The sequence below is a fragment of the Canis lupus genome, chromosome 3 (assembly GCF_048164855.1).
Source record: "Canis lupus baileyi chromosome 3, mCanLup2.hap1, whole genome shotgun sequence".
Lineage (NCBI taxonomy): Eukaryota > Metazoa > Chordata > Mammalia > Carnivora > Canidae > Canis > Canis lupus.
This window is the reverse complement of record NC_132840.1, coordinates 9073908-9099373: the sequence shown is the minus strand read 5'-3', so window position 1 is coordinate 9099373 and position 25466 is coordinate 9073908. Positions and strand designations below refer to the sequence as shown.

The window sequence follows — 25466 nt, the reverse complement described above, 5'->3', positions numbered from 1 at the left end:
GACACTGTCAAGAAAACAAAAAGGCAATCCAGAGACTGGGGGAAAATATTTGCAAAATAAGATATCTGATAAAGAACTGAGATACAGAAAATATAAAGAACTCTCAAAACTCAGTAACAACGAATCAATATAAAAAGTAATCAAAAGATTTTAACAAACATTTCACCAGAGACGATCCAGAAATGACAAATAAGCACAGGAAAGGGGTTCAACCTCATTAGTCAGTAGAGAAATATGAATTAAAGTCACAATGACAGGGGGCACCTGGGTGGCTCAGTGGTTAAGTGTTGGCCTTTGGCTCAGGTTGTGACCCCAGGGTCCTGGGATGGAGTCCCACATGGGGCTCCCCATAGGGAGTCTGCTTCTCCCTCTCCCAGTCTCTGCCTCTCTGTGTCTCTCAAGAATAAATAAAATATTTTTTAAAAATCACAATGGCCTACTATCACATGCCTGTTAGAATGGACACAGTAAAAACAGACAAAAGAAGCAAAAGCAGGGAGTACTGAGGAGGATGGACACAAAGCACCTGAAACTCTAGAACACTGCTGGAGGGACTGCAACGTGGTATAGCCACTTTAGAAAACAGTTAGAAAAAGAAAAGAAATGAAAATGGTTTGGCAGTTTCTCATAAAGTTAAATATGCACTTAGCATAAAAATCAGCAATCCTACTCCTAGGTTTTTACCCAAAAGAAAGGAAAACACATGTTTCCATAACCTGTAGGCAAATGTTTATAGTGACTTTGTTCATAATTTCCAAAACTGTAAACAACCCAAAGACTTTCAACTAGTGAACGAATGGACAGACTATGGTACATCCATACAAGGGAATAGTATTCAGCAAATAAAAGCAAACAAACTACTAATACATGCAACAACACAGATTCATCTCGAATGCACTATGCTGACCAGAAAGACTAAAAACTATTCATTCCAGTTTTATAAAATTGAGGAAGAAGCAAGGCAAATGTATAGAAAGAAAACAGATCAGTGTTCACCAGGGGCTGGAGGTAGAAGGAGAGGGTGCCTACAAAGAGGCACAAAGGAAATTTTCAGGGAGATAAAACTGTGTGTATCTTTTGAGTATGGCAGTAGTTACCGGACTGTATGCTATTTTGTCAAGACCCACGGAACTATACATGGCAAAGGATGAATTTTACTGTATAAAAATTACTAATTTTTAAAAATCAATTTGTATATTTCAGACACTGCAAAAGCAGTTCATCATATGAGAAAAAATAAAAGTGAGAAAGTTTTAAAAGACAAGTAACTTGTGGGAAGATGCTCGAAAAAAAAACACAGAAAACAAGAATCTTGATAAGAATGTACTTGAGGTGATATTCAAGACTCTCCAAACACTCTGTATTAATAAATGAGAGGATTCTTCAAAGGCCAGGAACACACTTCTCCCCAATGTCGAGAATTTCTGGCTGACTGGACACTGGGTACGTGGCATAACTTTCTATCCTGGTAAAAAGAGGCCCGGGATACAAAAGGGAGATTCTCTGACCTCAGATTCAGGCCCCTTAGTATTTGAGCTCAGCACATGAGAAGTTTCAGGGTATAACAACTAACAGTGAGTTTTCCTCCATTTACAAAAACAAATCAACAACTGACACAGAGATTAAAATCACCTAATATACTTAAAACCCTTCACACATTCCAATTCAGGAAACTGATATTTGCCTGATGACTTGACCCAAGAGGGTGGCTGTCCTGCCCCTCCTCCAAGGCCTCTTACTGGGCATTGTCTTTTAATAGCAGCATGGAAACAAAACTGAGTGAGGCTGGGCCACTTTCCAGTAAGACAGAACCAGCAAAAAAACAGGCACTTAAAATAGAAGCACTGAAAGAAAAAAAGGGGGAGGGGGATTGGGAATTGGTGATGGGAAAAGAAACAGTTTCCATCATTCAGAAAGGAATCGATAAGCAAACCTGCTCCCACCTACACCCTCAATTCTTCCTCTCCATTCAAATGTGGATTCAGGGGAAACAAAAAAATAAGGGAGGGATAAAAAAGAGAGGTGAAAAGGAAAGGTGCAATTAAGAGTTAAAAATGGGACCATTCTAGTCATTCCAAGGGTAATTTATAGCTCCATTCCACACCCTACCTCTAGGTTGCCAGCCTCAGAAATGACAGGAAAGGTAAAAATAAAACTGCTGCCAAGTCCATTCTACATTTCGGAAAGACAACTGATTTACGTTTGCCCAACCTGGAGTGCAGAGCAATCCTCTCAACAGCGGCAGCTTTGGGAGACTACAAGACTCAGCTTACCGAACATACAGTACATTTTGATTCATCTAACCTGATCCCATGTTGTAGGTCAAGAATACTAGAAAAGAATGCTCAAACACCTTCCCACACATGAAAGGGAGTTGAAGTTCAGGGGAAGTATTAATTCACTTGTCATTCTACCCAGCTGCTGCAGCAGTGGATACCTGATATGTCCCATGGCCTGAGATGGCACGAGGGCACAAGATGCTCCTGTGGTAAGCACTGTGGGCCACCAACTTCCCCTGGCACAGGAGGAAGCTGTATGGGCAGACCCTGAAAGGGAGGCAGAGCCCCACCTTGAACAGGTTAAGCCAGAAGGGCGTCCCCGCCTTCTTCCTCCTGAAATCATCTCTCGTTCGAGCATCCCTTGCACTACAGCCTCAGACCAACAAGGACTATAGGGGACCCTGAGGTACTGGGGTCAGTAGTACATTCGGCAGTTATTTCTGTGTTCTGACCCGGCAAATCACAAAGGCAGAAATCCAGCTCCAAAAAGAGTATAGTATGTTCCTTGGACAGTCCTCAGAGTACTTCCCTGAAGTGCTCCTGGACATAATCCACAGCCTTTGCTGATCTATTCACTTGGCATACGCTTTTCTGGATGCCCAATCCAAATCCTGATCTATATGCCTCCTTTCCCAGGCTATAGTAAATTCCTTTGCATTCTCTCACAAAGCATTCTAATTTTTCCCTTTGTGGCACTTCTACTTGCAATTATGTATTTGTTTGTGTGTTTATTTGTTTGATGTCTATCTTCAATAAGGTCCATGAGGGCAGGTACCATGTCTCTTTTGGGACTCTTTGCATAACCAGCACCCAGCATGTGCCTGGCCCCACAAGAAGGCATATAAAATTTTTTGCTGAATGAATAAAAGCAGCAGGCTGTCGAGTTCAAAAACACTCTTGGGCCTGTAATATCTAGTACCGCCTATATTCTTTGCAGTCCAGTCACTCATCACCTCCTCATCTCCCGCCATCCCTTTAGAGAATGGAATCTATGCCCGGGGATGGAATCCAGAGTCTAAGAGGTAATTGAGAAGCATCAGAGCTACCGCCTTCCCGAAAGACCAGCTCCAAGCATCATGTGAAAACATTCTCTAATATCAGGGTCTAGACATAAAAATCATTTCACTAGACTCATGCCCACACACATATACTAAAATTGTGAGACAATCTCCAAATCCAACCAAGTTTTATTTGGTGTGGGTTTTTGTTTGTTCTTGCTGTAATTTTCAAACACACTTGAAACAGGTAAAGAGTAGGCGAGTGACAAGACGTGAGACTCTAGAGAGACACCTTCTGCAGCAGATGGAGTTTCTAAAATAACCCCTCCTCCCAAAGATACCCCACCTTAATGCCTAAAACCAGTGAATTAGACAAAAGATCACACCTTTGATTATGTTATACAGCACAGGTGACCTTAAGAAATGGGAGTTCATACAAGCAGCCTGATCTAACTGCACAATCTAAAAGCACTATGCTTTCTCTAGCAGGTGTCAGAAGTAGAGAGCAAAAAAGAAAATCAGAGAGACCCAAAGCTCAAGGGGGCCCCTACATGAGAAGGAATGCAGGTGGCCTTACAGACCTGAGAGAGGCCCCAGTTAATAGTGAGTAACTACACTGGCAACTAACTAAAGTCTACCAACCACAGGATGAGCTTTGAAGCAAAGCCTTCCTTAGACTTTCCAGATTAAATGCAGCTTTGCTAACACCTTGATTTTGGCCTTGTGGGACTCTGAGTAGACGAGCCAACCAGGCAACACTGTGCTGCTACAGAACTGCGAGCTAAAAAAACATGATCATTTTAAGCCCTAATTTTGTGGTGATTTATTACACAGCAATAGAAAACTGATACAGCCTCTCAATACAAATAACCGTCAATTTCCAAGCCTTGGCCCAAATTCTGATTGCCCTATTTGACTTCAGAAGGTCTTATGCAGCAGGTGTGGTACAGCTCTGTGTGGTCAGGGCTCATCTCACAGCAACTGCATTTCTGTGGTGCAATGTCCTTTATGAGACACACTTCTAAGATTCAACAATCACTTGGGAATTTCAACTGTATAGAAGTGAGGTAGTACTGTTCTTAATGGGTAAGTATCATTCTCTTCCAGGAGAATTCAGGTACAGGGACTTTATACATTCTTTTCCCCAAAAAAGACATATTTATGGGTCAACTTATGTCTGATTGCAATGTCAACCTTAAAAGTTGCAAGGATTTGAAAAGAAAACTCCACGCAAAGGGCCCAATATGGGAATATCAGCCATGAAGAAAAAACTGAACAGGAGAGACTGAGCGGCAGTGGGAACCCACCATGCTCTTGGCGGTTAGGCTCAGCCTTGGAAAGCACAAGGCAGTCCTGATAAAAAGTCTCCCCTACACCCTGGGCCCCTGAAATCATCACTTCTCAGGAGTCGTGGCGCCAAGGAATGTAAACTAGTAGCAAGACCCACCCCGAAGTTTTGGCAAATAAGGACCAAGAACATAAGACTCTTTCAACTCAACAAATATTTATTGAGCTGCTGCTACGTGCAGCAAGGCACTATTCTAGGCTCCGCTAAGGACAGAAAGATAAATAATGCACAGATGCCTTTAACATGGTATTTGGCTGCAAATCTGGCGCCACCCCCCTGCACCCTCTCCCCTTCCAAAAAGAAGTAGATGGAAGAAGTTACTCCTCAATAGCCTACAGTTCATTCTTTTCTAAGCGTAAAGCAAAACTGAGTAATAGGGCTTAAAATAAAACGTTTTTAAACCTTTTTAAAGGTAAAAATTTGAAAAAAAGAACAAAAACAACAAACAAATCTGGTCTTAACTTTCTCCTCCTCCTTCATAAAGTAATTATTTGCACTACATCCCACCCTAGGTTTTCACTAATCTCATCCTTTTAATTTTTGGTCATTTTGCCACTAAAATGCTATACTTTCAAACGCTATTTATCCACACAAAGTAAACTCAACACATTAAAAAAAAAAAAAAACCCAACACATTAGATGCGCTAAAAAGTAAAGCCAAACAAAATCTTCAGACAGGGAGCAAGTGAATAAGTTCCCATTCTCTTTACACCGCTGGATGCAGAATTTCACAGTCCATTGTCAAATAATCAGCGAGTCTAAGATGACTTCAATTCATCAAGACCAAGAAAAGGCACAGCAAACACAGGCTTAAAGTGCAAAGTCAGCCTATAGATACGAAATAAAACAAAGAAGGCAGGACAGACAGAAACTGAAAAGTCAAGAGGATGGTGAAAACAACTCCTAGGATATCAAGAATCAAAGACACATAAATGGCCTGTGGCAGTTTCAAAACAGATGCTATCATGCTGGTGTTTTAAAAATTTAGTTAAGGGATCCCTGGGTGGCTCAGCGGTTGGACGTCTGCCTTTGGCTCAGGGCGTGATCCTGGGATCCTGGGATCGAGTCCCACATCAGGCTCCCTGCATGGAGCCTGCTTCTCCCTTACCTGTGTCTCTGCCTCTCTCTCTATGTCTCTCATGAATAAATCAATAAAATCTTAAAAAAAAAAAAAAAGAACAAACCCTATGGGGTGCCTGGGTAGCTCAGTCAGCTAAGTGTCTGACTCTTGGGATGTCTGGGTGGCTCAGTGGTTGAGTGCCTGCCTTCAGCCCAGGGCATGATCCTGGGGTTCTGGGATTGAGTCCCACATTGGGCTCCCTGCATGGACCTGCTTATCCCTCTGCCTGTGTCTCTGCTTCTCTCTGTGTCTGTCTCTTGTGAATAAATAAAAATCTTTAAAGAAAATGAAAAATATAAAAATAAAAATTCAGTTAAATGACACTGCAAGCAACCCTACCCAAAATACAAGGAGCAAAAAAGTTGAAACTAAATGGGTGGGAGGAAAATATGCCAAGCAAATACCAAACAAAAGGAAGCTAGGATAGCTATGCTAATGTCAAACCAACAGACTTTTTAAAATGATTTTTACAAATAAGGTATAATTTACATAGAGTAAAATTTACCCTTTTTAAGGGTACAGTCTAACGAGTTGTAACAAATGTATACAATCATGTAACAACCACCACAATCAAGACACAGAGCATTTCTATCACCCCCAAACATTTCTGGTGCCCTTTTAAAGTTAATCCCACCACCCACCCCATCGATTCCTAGAAACTGCTGATTGGATTTCTATCCCTATAATTTTGCCTCTTCCAGAATGTTGTATAAATGGATTCATACACAATGTAGCCTTTTGTGTCTGGCTTCTTGCACTTAGCATAATGCTTTTGAATGTCATCTACATTGTTGTAGGTTGTTCCTTGTCATCGTTCAGACCAAATCAATTTTCAGAAAAAAAGCACTAAAAAAAGAGGATTGTGAAATAAGGATATAAAGTTCAATTTGCACATAAACCATATTTCAAATTAATAGCATGGATCCAGTAAAATAATCTTGCAATGCATAAAGCTTAAGTTCATGGACACAATCCAGCCCCACCTATTGCTGCCCTCATCTCCTATTTTCCCACCACTCCCTCCACACCAGTCCAACTAGCTTCCCTACCCTTCCTCCAACTCTAAAGGCCTTGGCAGAAGCCATTCCTCTAGCCCAAATGTTCTTCCTCCCAGATATCCTCATGGCCAGCCCTCATCTTCAAATCCTTGCTGAAAGGTCATCTCCTTAATAATGCCTCTCCTGACTGCCTTATTTATTTCTGCATCTTGTTAAATAATACAGTCATATGTATATTTGCATGGGTCAGATTTATTTTTTAAATAATAAAGATCAATAAAGCCAGAAAAAAGAGGAACACTGGGATTCTGCATTATAGAAGCCAAGGCACAGGATGTTTCCAGAAAGAACTAATCTGCAAGGTTAAACCTGCAGATAGGTTAGGTGGGCCTTTGTGGCTATAATCTTGGCAGGATGAGAGAACCAGATGCCAGAATGAAGTGAACTAATACACAAGGGGAAATAAGGAAGGGAAGCCCAAGGAATATTGAGACCAGTATCTTCACTATATTTTTAAAAAGTTAAGAGTACATAATAACTTCAGAACACTGTGATACATGAAGCATAATGCTATATAAATTCTGTACTTCAGTTCTGGAACTATTTTCATCTAATACTAAACTTACATGTACAATTGTTTCAGTGTTTGAAAGGAGTCATTCTATCAAGACTACTGAGTGCACCTTTGTAAAGACAGTCACCAAACTAAACCCCAAATCTCCACCTCCACAGAACCCGGAGCTTTCATAAAGCGTCGAGTGCCAATAGAATCCGAAAGGAAAACCCTAACCTCATCACACCACACTACGCCACAAGCTGGCATAAGCAACCCCTTTCCCTGCTATCCCCATCTGTCCAAAGCATCTGCCATCAGTTCTGTTCTGCTCTTTAATCACCACAGACTCAAGCTGCCGAAGCTCCCATAACTAAAAAGTGATTTCTCCAAACCCATACTCTTTTTATTTGTGTCTCTGTAAGTCCTTTCCCTTTCAACTACAATTTTCTAGAACTGAGAAATCCCAGAATCCAGATACAGATCTGATTAAAGTAGAAACATCACCACTGTGCCCTCATTGTGGTGACCCTTATAATGGCCCCATCATTCAATGTCACAAATACATTTTGTTTTGCCCTGTATCTCTTAAAGTTTGGTTTTCATTCCTCTCCCTGTGGATATACTTTCAGAGTGTGACTGCCCCACAGCCACATGGGCTGCTCACGCCAATCCCATCTATTACAAAGGATGCCATTTTAAAATAACAGCCTCATAAGCTCCTCCCCTCCTGCATTTCTTATTTCCATGAATTACATCACAAAATGCTGAGCCCTCTCTATTCTCACTCATCCTTCACTATTTCATCAGCCAATCATCCAGTCCTGCTCAATGATTACACCTCCTAGGTATTTCTAGGTATTTCTCTTAACTTCTCTCCACTCTGCCACTGCTCAAGGCCAGTTCCTACAACCATCATCCTTTCGGTCCCTGGTTCTTATCTCAACCTCCACTGTGGTAGACATTCCTGCCGTCTTCTATTCCACGTCTCTCCCTTTCTCTCCACTCACTCAGGGGCTAGAAGACTCTCAGATTCCCTTGCAGCTAAGTTCTGGAAGTGATGCAGATTATACCAATGAGAAGCTCTTGCAGGAGATGTGGAAAGCAGAAAGAAAGCAGAGACGGTTCCTCTTGTGGTGCTGATGGCTAGCAGGGGCTCTGGTGGACTCCATTCTTCACTGCTTAGACACCAGCTTCCTGTGTGTGAGGCAGCTACAGGGGCAATAGCAGTTTCCTGACATCTGGATTACAGATGCAAAGCTGGGACCTTGAAACTAAGGATGAGGAAGGTCACACTTCCCTCCAGCCCATATAACGACTTCAGTAAACACCCTATTCCTCACATTAAATCCCTTTCTGCTCAAAATACCTAGAGTGGCTCAAAACTCAGTGGTTTGCTACTTCCAAAGAATAAAATCTAAACTTCACAGTAAAGCATAATGACCCTTTATGAACTGGTCTTGCCTTCTTACCATCTCCCCTAGCAGGGATCAACAAACTGTCTACAAAGGGCCAAAGAGCCCTTTATTTTCAGGCTTTGTAGACCATCCAATGTCTGTCACAACTACTTACCTCTGCCACTGTAGCATAAAAGCAGCCACAGACAATATGTAAATATATAAGCATAGCTGTATTCAAATAAAATATTGTTTAAAAAAAAACAGGTGGTCAAGAGAATTAAGACAAGCCACAGACTTGCAAAAGAAGAAAATACTTGCAAAAGACACAGCTGATAAAGAACTGTTATCCAAAATATATGAAGAACTCTTAAAACTCAATCATTGGAAAAGAAACCACCCAAGTGAAAAATAAGCCAAAGACCTGAGCAGGCATCTCACCAAAGAAGATATACAGGTGACAAGCCTATGAAAAGATACTCCATGAAAGGGGAACGCTTTTGCACTGTTGGTGGGAATACAACTGGTGTAGCCACTCTGGAGAACAGTATGGAGTTTCCTCCAAAAGTTACAAATAGAACTACCTTACAACCCAGCAATTGTACTACTAGGTATTTACCCAAAGGATACAAAAATACAGATTTAAAGAGGCATATGCACCCCGATGTTTATAGCAACATTACCAACAATAACCAAATCTACGGAGAGAGTCCAAATGTCCATAGACTAATTATTGGAAATCTACAAAGAGAGTCCAAATGTCTATAGACTAATTAATGGATAAAGAAGATATGGGGGGGGTGTACATAACTATAAATATGTATAAAGATACAAACATGTATATATTTATAATGGAATATTACTCGGCCATCAAACAGAATGAAATCTAGCCACGTGTAATGAGACAGATGGAGACAGAGTATATTATGCTAAGCAAAATAAAGCAGAGAAAGACAAATACCATATGATTTCACTCATGTGAAATTTAAGAAATAAAACAGCTGGGATGCCTAGGTGGCTCAGCAGTTGAATGTCTGTCTTTGGCTCAGGGCATAACCCTGGAGTCCCAGGATTGAGTCCCACATCGAGCTCCCTGCATGGAGCCTGCTTCTCCCTCTGCCTGTGTCTCTGCCCCTCCCTCCCTCCCTCTTTCCCTCTCTCTCTCTCTCTCTCTCTGTCTCTCATGAATAAATAAATTAATCTTAAAAAAAAAAAAGAATAACCTGAGGGTTGATGGACATTAAGGAGGGAACTTGTTGTGATCAGCTCTGGGTGTTGTATGTAACTAATGAATCAGTAAATCCTACAAGTGAAACCTATTTTACTGTATATGTTAACTAACTAGAATTTAAATAAAAACTGAAAAAAGAATAAAAAAAAAAGATGTTCCACATCATATGTCATCAGGAAAACACAAATTAAAACAGCAATGAGATATTACTACAAAGCTATTAGAGGGCAGGCCGGGTGGCTCAGCAGTTTAGCGCCGCCTTCAGCCCAGGGCCTGATCCTGGAGACTCGGGATCGAGTCCCACGTCGGGCTCCCTGCATGGAGCCTGCTTCTCCCTCTGCCTGTGTCTCTGCCTCTCTCTCTCTCTCTCTCTCTCTCTCTGTCTCTCATGAGTAAATAAATTTAAAAATCTTAAAAAAAAAAAAAAAGAGCTAGAGAGTTGACTGTGGTTGCTTTGTCCACATCTTCGCTCTCATTTCAAAAAAAAAAAAAAAAAAAGGCTATTAGAATGGCCAAAATCTAGAACGCTGACAACATCACATGCTATTGAGAATATGAAAAAACAGGAGCTCTCATTCATTGCTGGTGGGAGCGCAAAATGGCACAGCCACTTTAGAAGACAGCCTGACAGTTTCTTACAAAACTAAACATATTCTTACCATATGCTCCAGCAAGCACACTCTTTGGTATTTACCTGAAGGAGTTGAAAACATGTCCACAAAAAACCCTGCACACAGATGTTTACAGCAGCCTTCTTCATGGCTGTCAAAATGTGGTAGGAATCAAACCTGTCCTTCAGCAGGTGAATGGATGAATAAACTGTGGAACACCCAATGGAATATTACTCAGTGCTAAAAAGAAATGAGCTCTCAAGCCATCAACAGACATGGAGGAGGCCTAAATGCATATTACTAAGTGAAGGAAGCGAAGCTGAGCTACATACTTTACAATTCCAATTACAGGACATTCTAGAAAAGGCAGCTGTTTTGGAGACTATAAAGGAATCGGTGGTTGTGGGAGGGAAGGATAAACAGGTAGAGCACAGAGGATTTTTCGGGCAGTGAAACTAAGCTACACACACTATAATGGTGGATAAGTGTCACTATAAATTCATCAAAACAAAAAATAAATAAATAAATTCATCAAAACCCTTAGAATGAATGACACTGAGAGTGAACTGTAATGCAAACTATGGACTCTAGGGTTAAGGATGCATCAACCAACGTAGGTTCATCAACTGTTTAACAAATGTGCTGTGCTAGTACATGATGCTGATAGTAGGGGAGACTGTGTGCACGTGGGCACAGAGGTTTGTGGAAAATCTCTGTACCTTCTGCTTAATTTTGCAGTCACCCTAAACACTGCTCTTAAAAAAAAAAAAAAAACAGGTGGCATCCTGGATTTGGCCTGTGAACCAGAGTTTGCTAGAACCATCACCCCAAATATCTTACATTTCAACATTAGCAAATGACTAATATTTCCTCAAATATGCTAGGTTCTCTTTACTCTGTCTTGCCTTTGCCCACGCTGTACTCTCTTCCTGGAGGGACTTCCCTTACCCTGATGCCACTGGTCTGCAATCTCCTTCCAAAGTACAGTTCACACGTGGGAGGTCTTCCCCAAATTCCCCAGGTGAATTCAGGTACACTTCCCACGATCTTGCAAGTGAACTCACCACCACCACAGGGTCCCCCGCACTACAGTATCACTTTTGTGTCCGACTCCTATTAGATGCCAGTCTGTGATCACGGGGATCAGGGCTTTCTATCTCTTGGTTACCACAGCCTACCTCAGAATCTGGCGTTCTGACATCCACATGCAGAAGAATGAAACTAGACCACTCTCTTGCACCATACACAAAGATAAACTCAAAATGGATGAAAGATCTAAATGTGAGACAAGATTCCATCAAAATCCTAGAGGAGAACACAGGCAACACCCTTTTTGAACTCGGCCATAGTAACTTCTTGCAAGATACATCCACGAAGGCAAAAGAAACAAAAGCAAAAATGAACTATTGGGACTTCATCAAGATAAGAAGCTTTTGCACAGCAAAGGATACAGTCAACAAAACTCAAAGACAACCTACAGAATGGGAGAAGATATTTGCAAATGACGTATCAGATAAAGGGCTAGTTTCCAAGATCTATAAAGAACTTATTAAACTCAACACCAAAGAAACAAACAATCCAATCATGAAATGGGCAAAAGACATGAACAGAAATCTCACAGAGGAAGACATAGACATGGCCAACATGCACATGAGAAAATGCTCTGCATCACTTGCCATCAGGGAAATACAAATCAAAACCACAATGAGATACCACCTCACACCAGTGAGAATGGGGAACATTAACAAGGCAGGAAACAACAAATGTTGGAGAGGATGTGGAGAAAATGGAACCCTCATACACTGTTGGTGGGAATGTGAACTGGTGCAGCCACTCTGGAAAACTGTGTGGAGGTTCCTCAAACAGTTAAAAATAGACCTGCCCTACGACCCAGCAATTGCACTGCTGGGGATTTACCCCAAAGATACAAATGCAATGAAACGCCGGGACACCTGCACCCCGATGTTTATAGCAGCAATGGCCACGATAGCCAAACTGTGGAAGGAGCCTCGGTGTCCAACGAAAGATGAATGGATAAAGAAGATGTGGTTTATGTATACAATGGAATATTACTCAGCTATTAGAAATGACAAATACCCACCATTTGCTTCAACGTGGATAGAACTGGAGGGTATTATGCTGAGTGAAGTAAGCCAGTCGGAGAAGGACAAACATTATATGTTCTCATTCATTTGGGGAATATAAATAATAGTGAAAGGGAATATAAGGGAAGGGAGAAGAAATGTGTGGGAAATATCAGAAAGGGAGACAGAACGTAAAGACTGCTAACTCTGGGAAACGAACTAGGGGTGTTGGAAGGGGAGGAGGGCGGGGGGTGGGAGTGAATGGGTGACGGGCACTGGGGGTTATTCTGTATGTTAGTAAATTGAACACCAATAAAAAATAAAAATAAAATAAAATAAAAAGAATCTGGCGTTCTTGTCTGTGGAAAGAAAATTACTTTCAATTGCAGATATCTGTCTTAACCTTCTCCTAGTTCATGAAAAGTTCACAACCAGCTTTCTCTGGCACACACCACACTTTTCTAGGCTCACAGAGAAGAACTGCTTTTTTTTAAAATATTTTGCAAATTTTATTGGAATTATACTTAATTTGTTAATTAATTTGGAAGAAATGGACTTTATAAACACCTATCCAAGAACATAGTCTATTTACTCAGGTCTTTTACACATCTTTTCAGTATTCTTCAGGTAGTTCTTATAAATTTGTTTTTACTGCAGCCAAGAATACTATGTTTTTCATTATGTTTTCTAACTGATTATGCTAGTATGCTGTTCTCCTGTGCTGGTGTGTTTAAAAAAAAAAAAAAAAAAAAAAAACACTGATTTTGTTTATCTTGTCTGCCCACCTTACCGAAATTTGTCATTAGTTCTAATTTGTGTTTGCAATTGATAATCTTGGATTTTTAAGCACAATAACTACCTATAAAATACACAGACCTGGATAGGTAAGTGTGTAATAACGTATAGTGCAGAATTTTAATTGATGCAAAATGAGTAAGTTAACGTATAAATGAATGTGTAATTAACCTCCATGATTATTTTCTGATGCCTTCCTTTGACAACACAGTGAGTCCCCTGTCTACGGCCTCAATCCTCTTCCATATAAACCAACCACCCAGAAAAGAATCCCTTGTAAGCAGGGACCGTGTCTTAGTTATTCCTAAAAGAATAAATGAATTACACTTATTTGTCTTCTTACTCCTTTCACTTCCTCAGAAATCCTGAGGCTATACCCAGATGTGAAGTAAAAGCTGTTGAGCCTGAATGAAAACCGTAAAGGTGTTCAGTTGCATTTCACGGCGACAGGGTGACATCTTTAAATAACTACAGTTTCAAGTCAAGTAGCCTTTAGTCATCTCAACTGAAGGAGAGGTAGCAGCAGCCAACAATGACTGAGAAAATGGCCCATGGCCCAAAGGCTCAACTCCCCTCCTGTCCGTCCCTCTGTCCCCATTAGCTTTGCTTCCCAAACCCTCCTGGCCCTCCCAGGGCTCCCAGCAGTGTTCCCAGCAGGCTCACGCCCGGCTGAGTTTATTTTTCTTTCCTTTCTGGGCTAGGCTGTCTCAGACACAGCTGATGAGCTATTTAGAGCTCACCAGAGACCTTGGGGCTTTGTAAGTCCCCGAGACGATAACTCTTTTAAATCTTCAGAGGTCATTAATGCCAAGGCAAGGGAATCAATAAATTTCATGTTTTCATCAAAGCAGGACAAAAAGGAAAGAGGAAAGGAGGGTGGATGAAAACTCTATCATAAGAGGTTCTGAAACTTTTACATGTGAAAGAAGCACAGGGGAACATGTTAAAATGCAGGGTCTGATCAGCGCTGGCCAGTACTCGTAGCTGACAATGGACGTGGGCAAAGTGCAGGCCTCCCTCCCTGCACACCAAACACACAGAGGCACATATATCTGTGCACAGCCACATACACTCTCACACAAAACAAAGATGTACACACACAACAAAGGAAAATTAACTGCTTTAGCTCCTTACAGCTTCTTCAATAAGATTTTTCAGGCTTCAGATCTGTTAATGAAAAAATTCAATGCATTCTTCCCTTTTTGTCTCCCTATGTCCCTATATAACTGTGGAAAATCTACCGAGATTCTTGACTGAGCAGCGAGTTAGTCAAGTCAGAAGGAATCTCAGGCTGTGCTTGGAGGAGACAGCCCTGTGGGTTTCAGGGGCAAGCTGATTTCACCCTTAATGCCCCGATTTCATTAGAATCACCAGGGAGGGAAAAAATTCACAGGTGATAGAGCATCAGCAAAGTACAGAGGGACTCAAACATCCCGACTTTCTACTCTCCAGTCTCGAATTTCACACCCATTTCTAACCCAACAGTTACTCTGAAGACAGCTGCCAGTACCAGCGCAGATCCGTCTGCTGGGTCCTTTCCCACCTCAGATGCCCCACTGGTGGCTTCTCTCGTTCACTGTTGGCTCTGTCAACTAGTCAGTCCCTGAGATACTGTACTGAACCCTTGGATAAGGGACAACAGTCTCTGCAAAGTCCCCCTCCACTTTCCCCTCGGTCTTTCCCTCCACACACAGATCTCTCTCTGAACGTCCCATAACACTCATATTTTTGCCTGTTGCATACAGGTCTCCTGTACCACGAAGTCTGGGAACTCGCCATGCAAAGTCAAGACCATGCTTCTGGCAAGCCATGTGCAATATGTGCACAGTCCCAGGCACATATCAGATCTTTAAAACCTGAATTGACTCAGGCACAGTTCCCAAAGCCAGCCCTCATTCCAGCAAAATAAAATAAATGCTGGGGGATTATTAAAGGGTGTGGTAAGTACTCCCCATGCCAACTAGCACACACCCTCCCAGGGGGCTCCATAATGCACCAGGCACTCTCCACTGCTGTGCTGGAATAAGGAACATTGGCTGAGGACACAGGGCAGGATGGCACACTCACAGAATCCTGGGTATGCCACGTAATTGCCCCCCCCCTCCCCGCGCCAATCAAATGCCAAATTGTGTTAGGTCAGCCCTCTCAGGCCACCAAGACCAGTTTTGGACACATTGTCTGGCAGTGACCGCCTTTCATCTGGAACCCATTCCCCCAACTCCCAAACTAAATTCTCAAGGCTGAGATTTCGAAGTGACAGGAGCACGACCTAGGAGCCAGTGTGGAGCACTGACTTAGAATCCCTGGCTACTGTTACAGAGATAAACTGGGAAAGAAAGAAAGAAGAGAAATCAGTGATGGTTATAGAGCCCGAAGAAATCCTAAATTCTAACATCTGCCTCAATAGTAAACAACAGTCTCTCCAACCTAATACCATCGCTGTTCTCGGTTTTAACTTTATATAAATGACATCATTCTGTATTTTTTTTCCTGTGACCTGTTTCTCTTGTTCAACATTCTATCTCACCACATGGATGCAATGATCTTTCACTCATTTTTTACTATGGGACGGTATTTCATTGTAAGACTATACAACAATTTATATTTGTTTTACTCAACCAGACCCATGACTGCCTACTGATACGGTGTATCTACAAATCAATTTATGCCACATGATAAAATACCTAGGGATGTTTCACCCAATTATTCTTAAAGAGTGGGTAAGATCCCACTGAAAAATAGAGCTTGGAGGTCTTATTCTGCAAGCAAATGGTCCCTTTACTGGATGACCTTGGGTAGGTGAACCCCTAAATAAAACCCTTACATGGTTCCACTTTGATAGCTTAATAAAGCAGGGGAAGGGAGAGGAAAAGGCTGTTTGACATCTCTATCTTCACCTTTAAAAATATATATATTTTATTTATTTATTCATGAGAGACATAGAGAAAGAGGTAGAAACATAGAGGGAGAAGCAGGCTCCTCACAGAGAGCCTGATGCAGGACTCGAACTCCATACCCCAGGATTATGACCTGAGCCGAAGGCAGATGCTCAACCAACCAGATGCTCCCACAGTCTTCACCTTTGTGGACATCTCAAAGCATCTTTGATCATGGTGAGTAGCACCCAAGTCCAAGAAAAACCTACCCATCAGACAGCAAAAGCTAAATATTTAGTCTAGGAGGCAGCAGGAGGAAGCCCATCCTCTCTATCCCAGGAAACCTAGGACAGCAGAGGATTGTCCTTGAATCCTAAAGGCTTGATTCATCACCCTGCTAATTACAGTCCTTGATGCAGAAGCATCAGCCATGCCACACTTCCAGGTCCGCAGGTGAGGAAGGAGGTATGATGGAGACTCTCTAGAGCAAAGGAACCCACTGCCACTATCCCCAAGCACTCCCAGCACACACGGCCCTCAGACTGACAGAGCTCAGCTCAGTTAATTCCGACAATGACTTTGTGAGGCAGGTGATATTCCCATTTTGCTTCTGAAAAAAACTGAGGTGCTGAGAGTGACTTGACTGACATGACACGGCCTATAAATGACAGGCCAGGATTCAATCTACATTTTTGGTTTTTAAAGCCCCGTATTCTTATCCAGACAACTACTCTGCTACCACCTGCCTGCGCACACTGATCTTCTCAAGTGCAGCAGCAATGGGGAAAAGGAGTTCTCAGGGACTCAGAAGACATCGTCTTCGGGTGACCCTTTCAAAAGTGCTTCTGAAGGGCAGCAGGCTCCATGGGAACACAGAATAAACACTTAGGTGGCAGAGGCCTGTGAAAGTTCAGAGGCCATGCGTGGAAAGTGTTACAGGAGCTAAGCAGACCAGGGAGGACTCTCACACCGCTCAAAGTAACTGGAAGGCACTCTGCCCACCAACAGTTAAGTAGCAGCAGATGTCTACCATGGGTATGAGCAAAGATGCACTCAATTTTCTTTCTTTTTTTTTTTTTTTTTTGGTAAGATTTTACTTATTTATTCATGAGACACACACAGAGAGAGAGGGAGAGAGAGAGAGGCAGAGACACAGGCAGAGGGAGAAGCAGGCTCCATGCAGGAAGCCCGATGTGGGACTCGACCCCAGGATCCCAGGATCACGCCCTGAGCCAAAAGCAGACGCTCAACCACGGAGCCACCCACATGCCCCAGACCCAATTTTCTCTTGAAGTCTGGCTGCTGCTTTATAAGATGCAATCCTTAACACAAACAATAAGGAAGGGCTACTGGGACATGTGAATTTCAAGATCTATTAACCAGAGAACTTCAGAGAGAGATAAATAGGTCAAGAACGTAATTCCAAAGTTATTAAGAGCTAGACTCTGCCTTCCAGCCCCTAAATAAGTGACATCAGTTGCATATGACACAAACTTTCCAAGTCAGCTAAAAGACCAAAATGGCAGCTGCTAGTGCCAAAGCAAAGAAGGCATCATTCTCAGAGTGAAATCCTGAGGTGTTCTTCTTCTCCACCAGCTACTCACCACCAAAGAGATTCTGTTTTCTCTAGCTCTGGGTGCCCCTCATGCCTCCGTTGACACAAAATTTGCCAATTATATCATCGGTCTTTACTCTGTGGGACTTGACTGTCCTAACTTAGAACTCATCTAGCGAATCAAGGAAAAGAGTGAATGGTCTTCAGGGTATGAGGCAGCACTGCTACAGAAGCTTGGAGAAAAGAGAACAGGCAAATGGCACTTTGGCTTCTACTGATGCTACACACAAAAGATCCAAACACGCAACCCTCTCTTGCTCCTGATATCTGCCTGGCACTGAAACCTTACAAACTCTCAAAACCACCAAATTCAGAGAAGCTGACGGCTGTCGTTAAAGGGATGTTTCAAGATGCAGCGGGTATTGGCTGAAATCTTACTGTGTTTCTCAAAGCATTATTTCCACTTCCTGGGGCTCGTTCGGGAAGATTTTTTTTTAAGATTTTATTTATTTATTTGACAGAGAGAGAGAGAGAGAGAGAGAACACAAGCATGAGGGAGCAGTAGGCAGAGGGAGAGGGAAAAGCAGGCTCCCCACGGAGCAGAGAGCCTGACATGGGGCACCACCCCAGGCACCTGAGCCAAAAGCAGATGCTTAACCAACTGAGCCACATAAGCACCCCTGTTTGGGAAGATTTTTACTAGTTTTTTTTTTCACCTACTCTCTACAGATAATAACGGTTTACAAACTATACTCATATGACTCTTTCCCCTATAATTTTAATGTCTGGAGATTTTGTGCCCTGTGATTAATAATTTAAAAAATAATTTTTTAAAAGTCCCCAACTCCCTCCTCCCCATCTCTTTAATACAACTAAACCTATTCTCCTGCCTGGGAATTCAGGTGAGGTGGAAATGAGTTGGCACCATTAACACAGGTGTTAGATGGGTATGTCGATAAATAAAACTAAGTCATTCCTGATAGGTAAAATAAGTAAAATATAACTCAGACTCCAAGGGCAAGAGGTCTCAATCGATACTCCAAGGGAATTATGGATCACCCCCAGAAATAGAAAAGCACAGACAGAAAACTCTTACATACAAAGAACCACTGCATGGGACGCCTGGGGGGCTCAGTGGTTTAGCACCTGCCTTTGGCCCACAGCGTGATCCTGGGGTCCCGGGATCAAGTTCCGCATGGGGCTTCCTGCATAGGGAGCCTGCTTCTCCCTCTCCCTGTGTCTCTGCTTCTCTCTCTGTGTGTCTCTCATGAAAAAATAAATAAAATCTTAAAAAAAAAAAAAAAAAAAGAACCACTGCTTAAATATTTCTATGTGTATCCTAAAAGGCTCACTGTGGTTGCTGCCCCTGAAACATCAAACACCAGGCAGGTTCTGTTTGACAATCCTTCTTATCCAAATAACCAGCTTAGCCAGTCCCAATTGCTGACAAGGAACCCCTGCACCTTCTGAGAATCCTGAATTCTGTACTCCCCTCTGGACCTCACTAACGTAGTGAGTCAGTTATAAGCCCTCTGGAAATTTCCAACAGTTTCTAACATAAATTGTTCCTTGCCACCTCCCAACGTGTTTTCAATAGCTCTGAGCACCTTCCTTGCTCCTCCTCATCCACAAGGGGGATGGGTGGGGGCGGGGTGGGTCTTACCGAGATCTCCCACCAAAGCAGTTTGTGCTGGGGGGCTGGTGCCGGTTCTCTGGAGCAACAGATGTCCCGCTGGATTCTCTCGAAGGTGGCTGGGCTCCTAAACAGGGGATCCATCACAAGAAAAGACAGAAACATTGAGAATTCAATCCTTGTTTGAGACGTGGCTCGGAAGCAAAGGTCACTCCATGTGTCCAAGTCACCCGCCACATGGGACGCTGGCAGTTAGGCAGCTGCAGCCTCCAGTGTGAATAAAAATAGGGAGAGCCAAAGGAGATTCGAGTGGGGCCCCAGAACACAGGCGCCTGCTCAAACCTGGGAAACAGCTCCTCTTCTCCAAGACCTTCAAGAACGTCAAAGGCACTTATAAGCAACTTGCCTGGTGCGTTAAATCAACTTCGGCCACGCCACATGAGACGCGGAACAGATGCTGACCATGCAAAGTGGGGGCAAGGAATTGGGGCATCTGTCCATACTGCAACCAGGAAGCTTTTTAAAAAGCCAAAGCAGATTCAATTCAAATCAAATCATGACACTCTTCTGCTAAGAACCCCCCAACAGCTTTCTGCTTCTGAGGATGAGGTCCAAAATCCTCATCAAGGCCTTCAAGGCTATGATGGTCTGAGCCAACCTGCCCTCATAGCCTCACCTGCCACCACTCTCCTGCCTGCTGTCCCCAGTCCAGCCACCCCGGCCCCTTCTGTTTCTGCTGCAGGCCAAGCCCACTCCCACCTCAGGGCCTTCGCCCAGGGCAGCCGTCTACCTCTTGCTCGGCTACCCCATCCCCACACCTACATCTTGGCCTGTCTAAACCCTTCAGCTCCAGTGGGTCTCAGCTTCCTCTAAGAAACCCCAGTTTAAGTGAGATCCCCCTAAAGGTGAGAATCTCATATCACCAAATACTCGTCCTTCATAGCTTTTCTCATGATTACAATTACATAATTATTTCTGCATTTACTTGTTTCACGTCTATCATCCCTGTCCCCACCAAGTAAATCATTGGCTCCCAGGAGAAGAGACCATATGAATTTTGCCCCTGCCATCTGGCTAGCACCTGGTCCAAGATCTAGTACATACCAGGTGCTCAATTATGGATATACGTGCAGAATGAGTGGATAACGCAGGTTTCCTCCACACACTAAAAGTACCCGAAGATCCATCCACCAGGGAGGAGTCTCAAGTCAAGGCCCATCCAATCAGAGATTCTACCCAAATGCCCTTAAATTAGAATTCAAATTTCACTCCTCTAAAGCTACAGAAAGCCTGTTTGGGGCCTGGAAATTGCCACAGTTACATCATATTTAACGAGAAAAATTATGGAGAAACCCAACCCATCTCAGACCTCAGACTTCATGAAATAATTTCCTGCTAGATCCAAAGGTGACTAATTTCAAACTAGATCAAAAGAAACAAACTGCCCTCATTCAGGACAGAGCGGGAGATACTCCAATTTCCCTGCTTCTGCATGTATTTTGCTAGTGTGAATCTCTAAGACACACGGTCCCCTTTCCCAACCAATGCCGTCTTCTAAAAAACACCCTCAAGTTCCCCAGGAAGTTTAAGTATATTGGGAAGAAACATGGGCCCAAGTAACATCTAATAAAGACATTTTATTTTCCCGAGTCCATGTGGGATGAAAAGATATTTTCTCTGCCCTCAAAGCAAACAACACACTTAGGAAGACTCGACATTTATTTTGGTCCTTTATCAGAAGGTTGTCCTTAAGAAATCCTGTCACAGTTTTGATCATGCTCAGATGGCTAAGAGGAATCAGGGCTAGCGATGGGCCAGGACTGGCTGAGTGGTACCCAAACCCAGGTACCTGGTAGAGAACCAAGCCCTGGGCACCTCCTCTTACCCCCGCCCAGTCCTGCCCCACCCGGTCCCAGCACAGCCCTGGGGAGCAGGGCGGCACTCACCGTCTGTCACGGCGCTGCCATTAGGCACGCTTCCCAGATCAACAGTTGGCCCGTCCAGGAAAATTGTCAGCTCACCGCCTGAGACAACACCGCCTTTGTTCTCCGTCTGCAGGTTCAGGGTCAGCTGCGTGTTCTCCACTGTTGAACACGAAAAGCAACAGCAATGGACTAAAGCAAATGCACCCCAAGTTCAGATTCTGTAAATTAGAAGCCCTCATTTAACCTACTCTGGCATCCCTGGCAACATTTTTCTACAGCTTCAAATCTGTCTTGTGGCATGGAAAGAAAGAATGGGAAGGAGCAGGTCGAAATTGTCATCATTGCTGTGACAGACTGGTGGGAAAGGCTGTACTCTTGTTTTTCTAAACATTTTATATCTTTAGGTTAGCTACACAATTTCTACATGACTGATTTGTTTGCTTATACTTGCAAGACTGTGAAAATGCCCAGAGATAGGGACACCTGGGTGGCTCAGCAGTCGAGCATCTGCCTTCGGCTCAGGGCGTGATTCCAGGATCGCGTCCCACATCGGGCTCCCTGCATGGAGCCTGCTTCTCCCTCTGCCTGTGTCTCTGCCTCTCTGTGTGTCTCTCATGAATAAGTAAATTAAATCTTAAAAAGAAATAAAGGAAAGGAAAGGAAAGGAAAGGAAAGGAAGGGAAGGGAAGGGAAGGGAAGGGAAGGGAAGGGAAGGGAAGGGAAGGGAAGGGAAGGGAAGGGAAGGGAAGGGAAGGGAAGGGAAGGGAAGGGAAGGGAAGGGAAGGGAAGGGAAGGGAAGGGAAGGGAAGGGAAGGGAAGGGAAGGGAAGGGAAGGGAAGGGAAGGGAAGGGAAGGGAAGGGAAGGGAAGGGAAGGGAAGGGAAGGGAAGGGAAGGGAAGGGAAGGGAAGGGAAGGGAAGGGAAGGGAAGGGAAGGGAAGGGAAGGGAAGGGAAGGGAAGGGAAGGGAAGGGAAGGGAAGGGAAGGGAAGGGAAGGGAAGGGAAGGGAAGGGAAGGGAAGGGAAGGGAAGGGAAGGGAAGGGAAGGGAAGGGAAGGGAAGGGAAGGGAAGGGAAGGGAAGGGAAGGGAAGGGAAGGGAAGGGAAGGGAAGGGAAGGGAAGGGAAGGGAAGGGAAGGGAAGGGAAGGGAAGGGAAGGGAAGGGAAGGGAAGGGAAGGGAAAAGACAGGCCCAGAGATATTGATGGCACACGGAAGAAGCAGTTAAAAGCAGCAAACCAAGAAGCAGTTAAAAGCAGCAAACCCCCTGTCCATATAAAGAATGGTGGCAAAAAGAAGAGAAACAGGTCAGGAGAACCTGAGGAAATCAGGAGTCATCTCTAGATGAAGGATTACAGGGGCTTCTTCTCAGATTCACCATATTAAAAAATATTGTTCTCAATTGTCACTTCTGAAGATGTTTCGCTTTGAAATAAGGGGAAAGTTTTAAGCGATAACAGTTCAGTAAAGGTAAGTCAGCGCACAATAGTCACAGGGCCCTGGGTGAGTCCCAAAGGAGATCAAGTGGTCGACAAATGGCTCTGTGACAGAGGTGAGAAGGCACCTCGGAGTCACCCGGCCCCTGGAGCACCGGCAGTCAGTCCTGTGGGTGAGCAAGAAGAGTCAGGAAACCACAGCAGAAAAATAAAACAAACTGACACGAGGCAGAAGCCCTAAACCCTCCATGGGCTGGAAACTGTTGCGCACATGCCCCCAACGCCCCCACCACCAAGCCTGGCCACAGGGAACAGCTTCCACCCGGTTACTGCTCAGGAGCTAAAACCTGCAGTTCAGGGTCACTCAGTAATGACCAAGAGAGAGCAGCGTTTATGAGGATTTCCAAAAGGCATGCAGTTGTTCCATGCCTTCCCACATCTTACAAAGCCAGGCTAGCAGAGCACCACATATTCCAACCTCCCTCCCCACCCACCACCCATTAAACCACCACTTTATTCTATCTCTTAGCTGCTACTGTATTATTATAAACTACCTCAATGGTTTTCTAGAACAAGGCAGCGTATGCATAAATAAGTCTCTCTTTAAGTACCTTCTAGAAACGACCTCCCCCAACTGAAAAAGCCTGCTCCAAATTTAAGATCCAGACACCATCCTTTAAGAACTTAGGAAAAGTCTGGATCAGTTCAAGGATCTACTACAATAATGTGGAAACCAGTCATCCTTTAGGTGCTCAAGTTCTCCTGAGCATCCCTACCTTCCCTCATTTTCCCTTGCCTGTAATGGATCTCTCCAAATCCTTCTGAGTCTGTTGCTATTTTCAGCCAGTTTCACTCAAGGGCTTGGTAAGCTCCAAATATTTCTATAAAATAATGCTTGTAATCTGAAAACGAGTTCCTTCAAAAGTCTAGCAGTCAGGAAAGAACTGAGGCCTTCTGACACAGCCAGCACCTCTTGCCAGCCATGCAAATAAGGCACCTAGGAAGGAGAGCCTCTAGCCCCAGTCTAGCCTTCAGAAGACTGTGGTCCAGCCACTGTATGGACGACAACCTCATGAGAGATCCCAGGCCAGATTTCTCAGCTAAGCCACTCAGAAATCCTGACCCACTGAAACCAGGAGATAATAAATATTTATTATTATTAAAAGGAAAGTCAAGGGGTGTCTCCCTCCTGCATTATGTTGAGATCCAGGGCATAAGTCTCCAGCAGGTAGTACAGCACAGAGGTTCAGGATGGGTGCCACCCAGGAAGACTGGGTTCAAATGTCAGTTCTACTACCTGGTAGCTACAGCATTACGCAAATTACTTAGCATGAGCCTCAGTCTCCCCAACTGGAAAAAAGGAGCAGTAAGAGCATATTTTTCAGGGGGCGCTTGTAAAGAATGAAGCAGCACCCAGTGGGCTCCTAATAACCTGTCGTTTTTATTATCAGACGACAGTCTCCCTGTTGACTTTCCTGTTTTTAAGCTGAAGAGTCCTGATTTCTCTTGCACTAACTTGTTCATTGCAAGGTTGCACTTCTCTTAACCTACTGGAGCCTCTCCTGGGTTGCAGCAACAACTCCAAAAAGTCTTCTAAGGTGGGCTACCTAACTATCCCAAGGACAAATTGTCTTCTCATCTTGTTTCTAGGACATTTCCTAAAGACCCTCTGCCTTCTGGACTCAGAAATGTGCTGAGGTGAACATTCCAGAAAGGTTCCTTGATTCCATTCTCAGTGTCTCAAAGACTATTATTTTACAAATGGAGTGTGAGCATGGCTTTCCCTCCTTTCTGGAGGGAGGATAATGTTCGAGAGGAAAATAGGGGAGCCCCAGGCCTTTTGTTGCTAATTTCAAACTCTTGAGAGTCACACTGCCATGGTCCTCTGACAGAAGCCACAGGCATAACTTAAATTTTTCTCTACATGGTCTCATCTCAAGGTTCAAACCTCGCTCTTCTCTCTACCCATTAATCATGTCCAATAGAGTCATTATTGTAGTCATACCTATTGGCTCAGGAGTTACCTTGCAATGCCTTAAGATACACTGTTCCTTCAAAAAAAGCCAGCAAGGAGGAACATCTTTCCTCTTTAAACAAAACTTTTGAGACTGTAATTCCTCCATTGTTCTATTTACTAAAAAAAAGAGTCAGAGAGACCTCTGGCCATCACCATCATAACCAAGTGATCAAATGAAGCATTCCTAAGAGCAAGACAATCTGACACACTTCTTGGTGTGATGCAGCATCACACATCACACAACATCACTCTGAAAGATATTTTGGCTAAAAGCATTTAGCCTGAATCCAAGTAAGCTGCTAAATCTCCTTCCCAATTTATGTGAAACAAGGAGACAGAGAAACAAATTCAATTGGTACCACGAGGAAGCAATCAGACAAATCCAGAATATGGGACATCTATACAATAACTGTCCTGGACTCTTCAAAAAGACAATGTCATGAAATAGATTTTTTTTTCTTAAAAAGCAGGGCAAAAGGAGACTCCTCTAGATTTGAAGAAATATAACTACCAAATGCCATGCAGTATTTTACTAAACATTAGTTTGAAAAAACACTCTTGGGTGGCACAGTTGGCTGAGCATTCGACCCTTGGTTTCAGCTTGGGTTGTGATCT

At 43.4% G+C, this 25466-nt stretch overlaps 1 protein-coding gene across 5 annotated transcripts in view; it reads right to left on the bottom strand.

The window, feature by feature from the left end:
* The window catches only part of WWP2 (WW domain containing E3 ubiquitin protein ligase 2), a 145189-nt gene that overhangs the window by 58685 nt on the left and 61038 nt on the right, over nucleotides 1-25466 (bottom strand). For all 5 annotated transcript variants that reach the window (XM_072816840.1, XM_072816862.1, XM_072816851.1 and 2 more), the window contains 2 exons: nucleotides 21425-21562; nucleotides 19509-19605 (listed from right to left, as the gene is read on the bottom strand). In XM_072816840.1, coding sequence (XP_072672941.1) covers nucleotides 19509-19605; nucleotides 21425-21562 — 235 coding nt within the window. The remainder of the gene's footprint in view (nucleotides 1-19508; nucleotides 19606-21424; nucleotides 21563-25466) is intronic.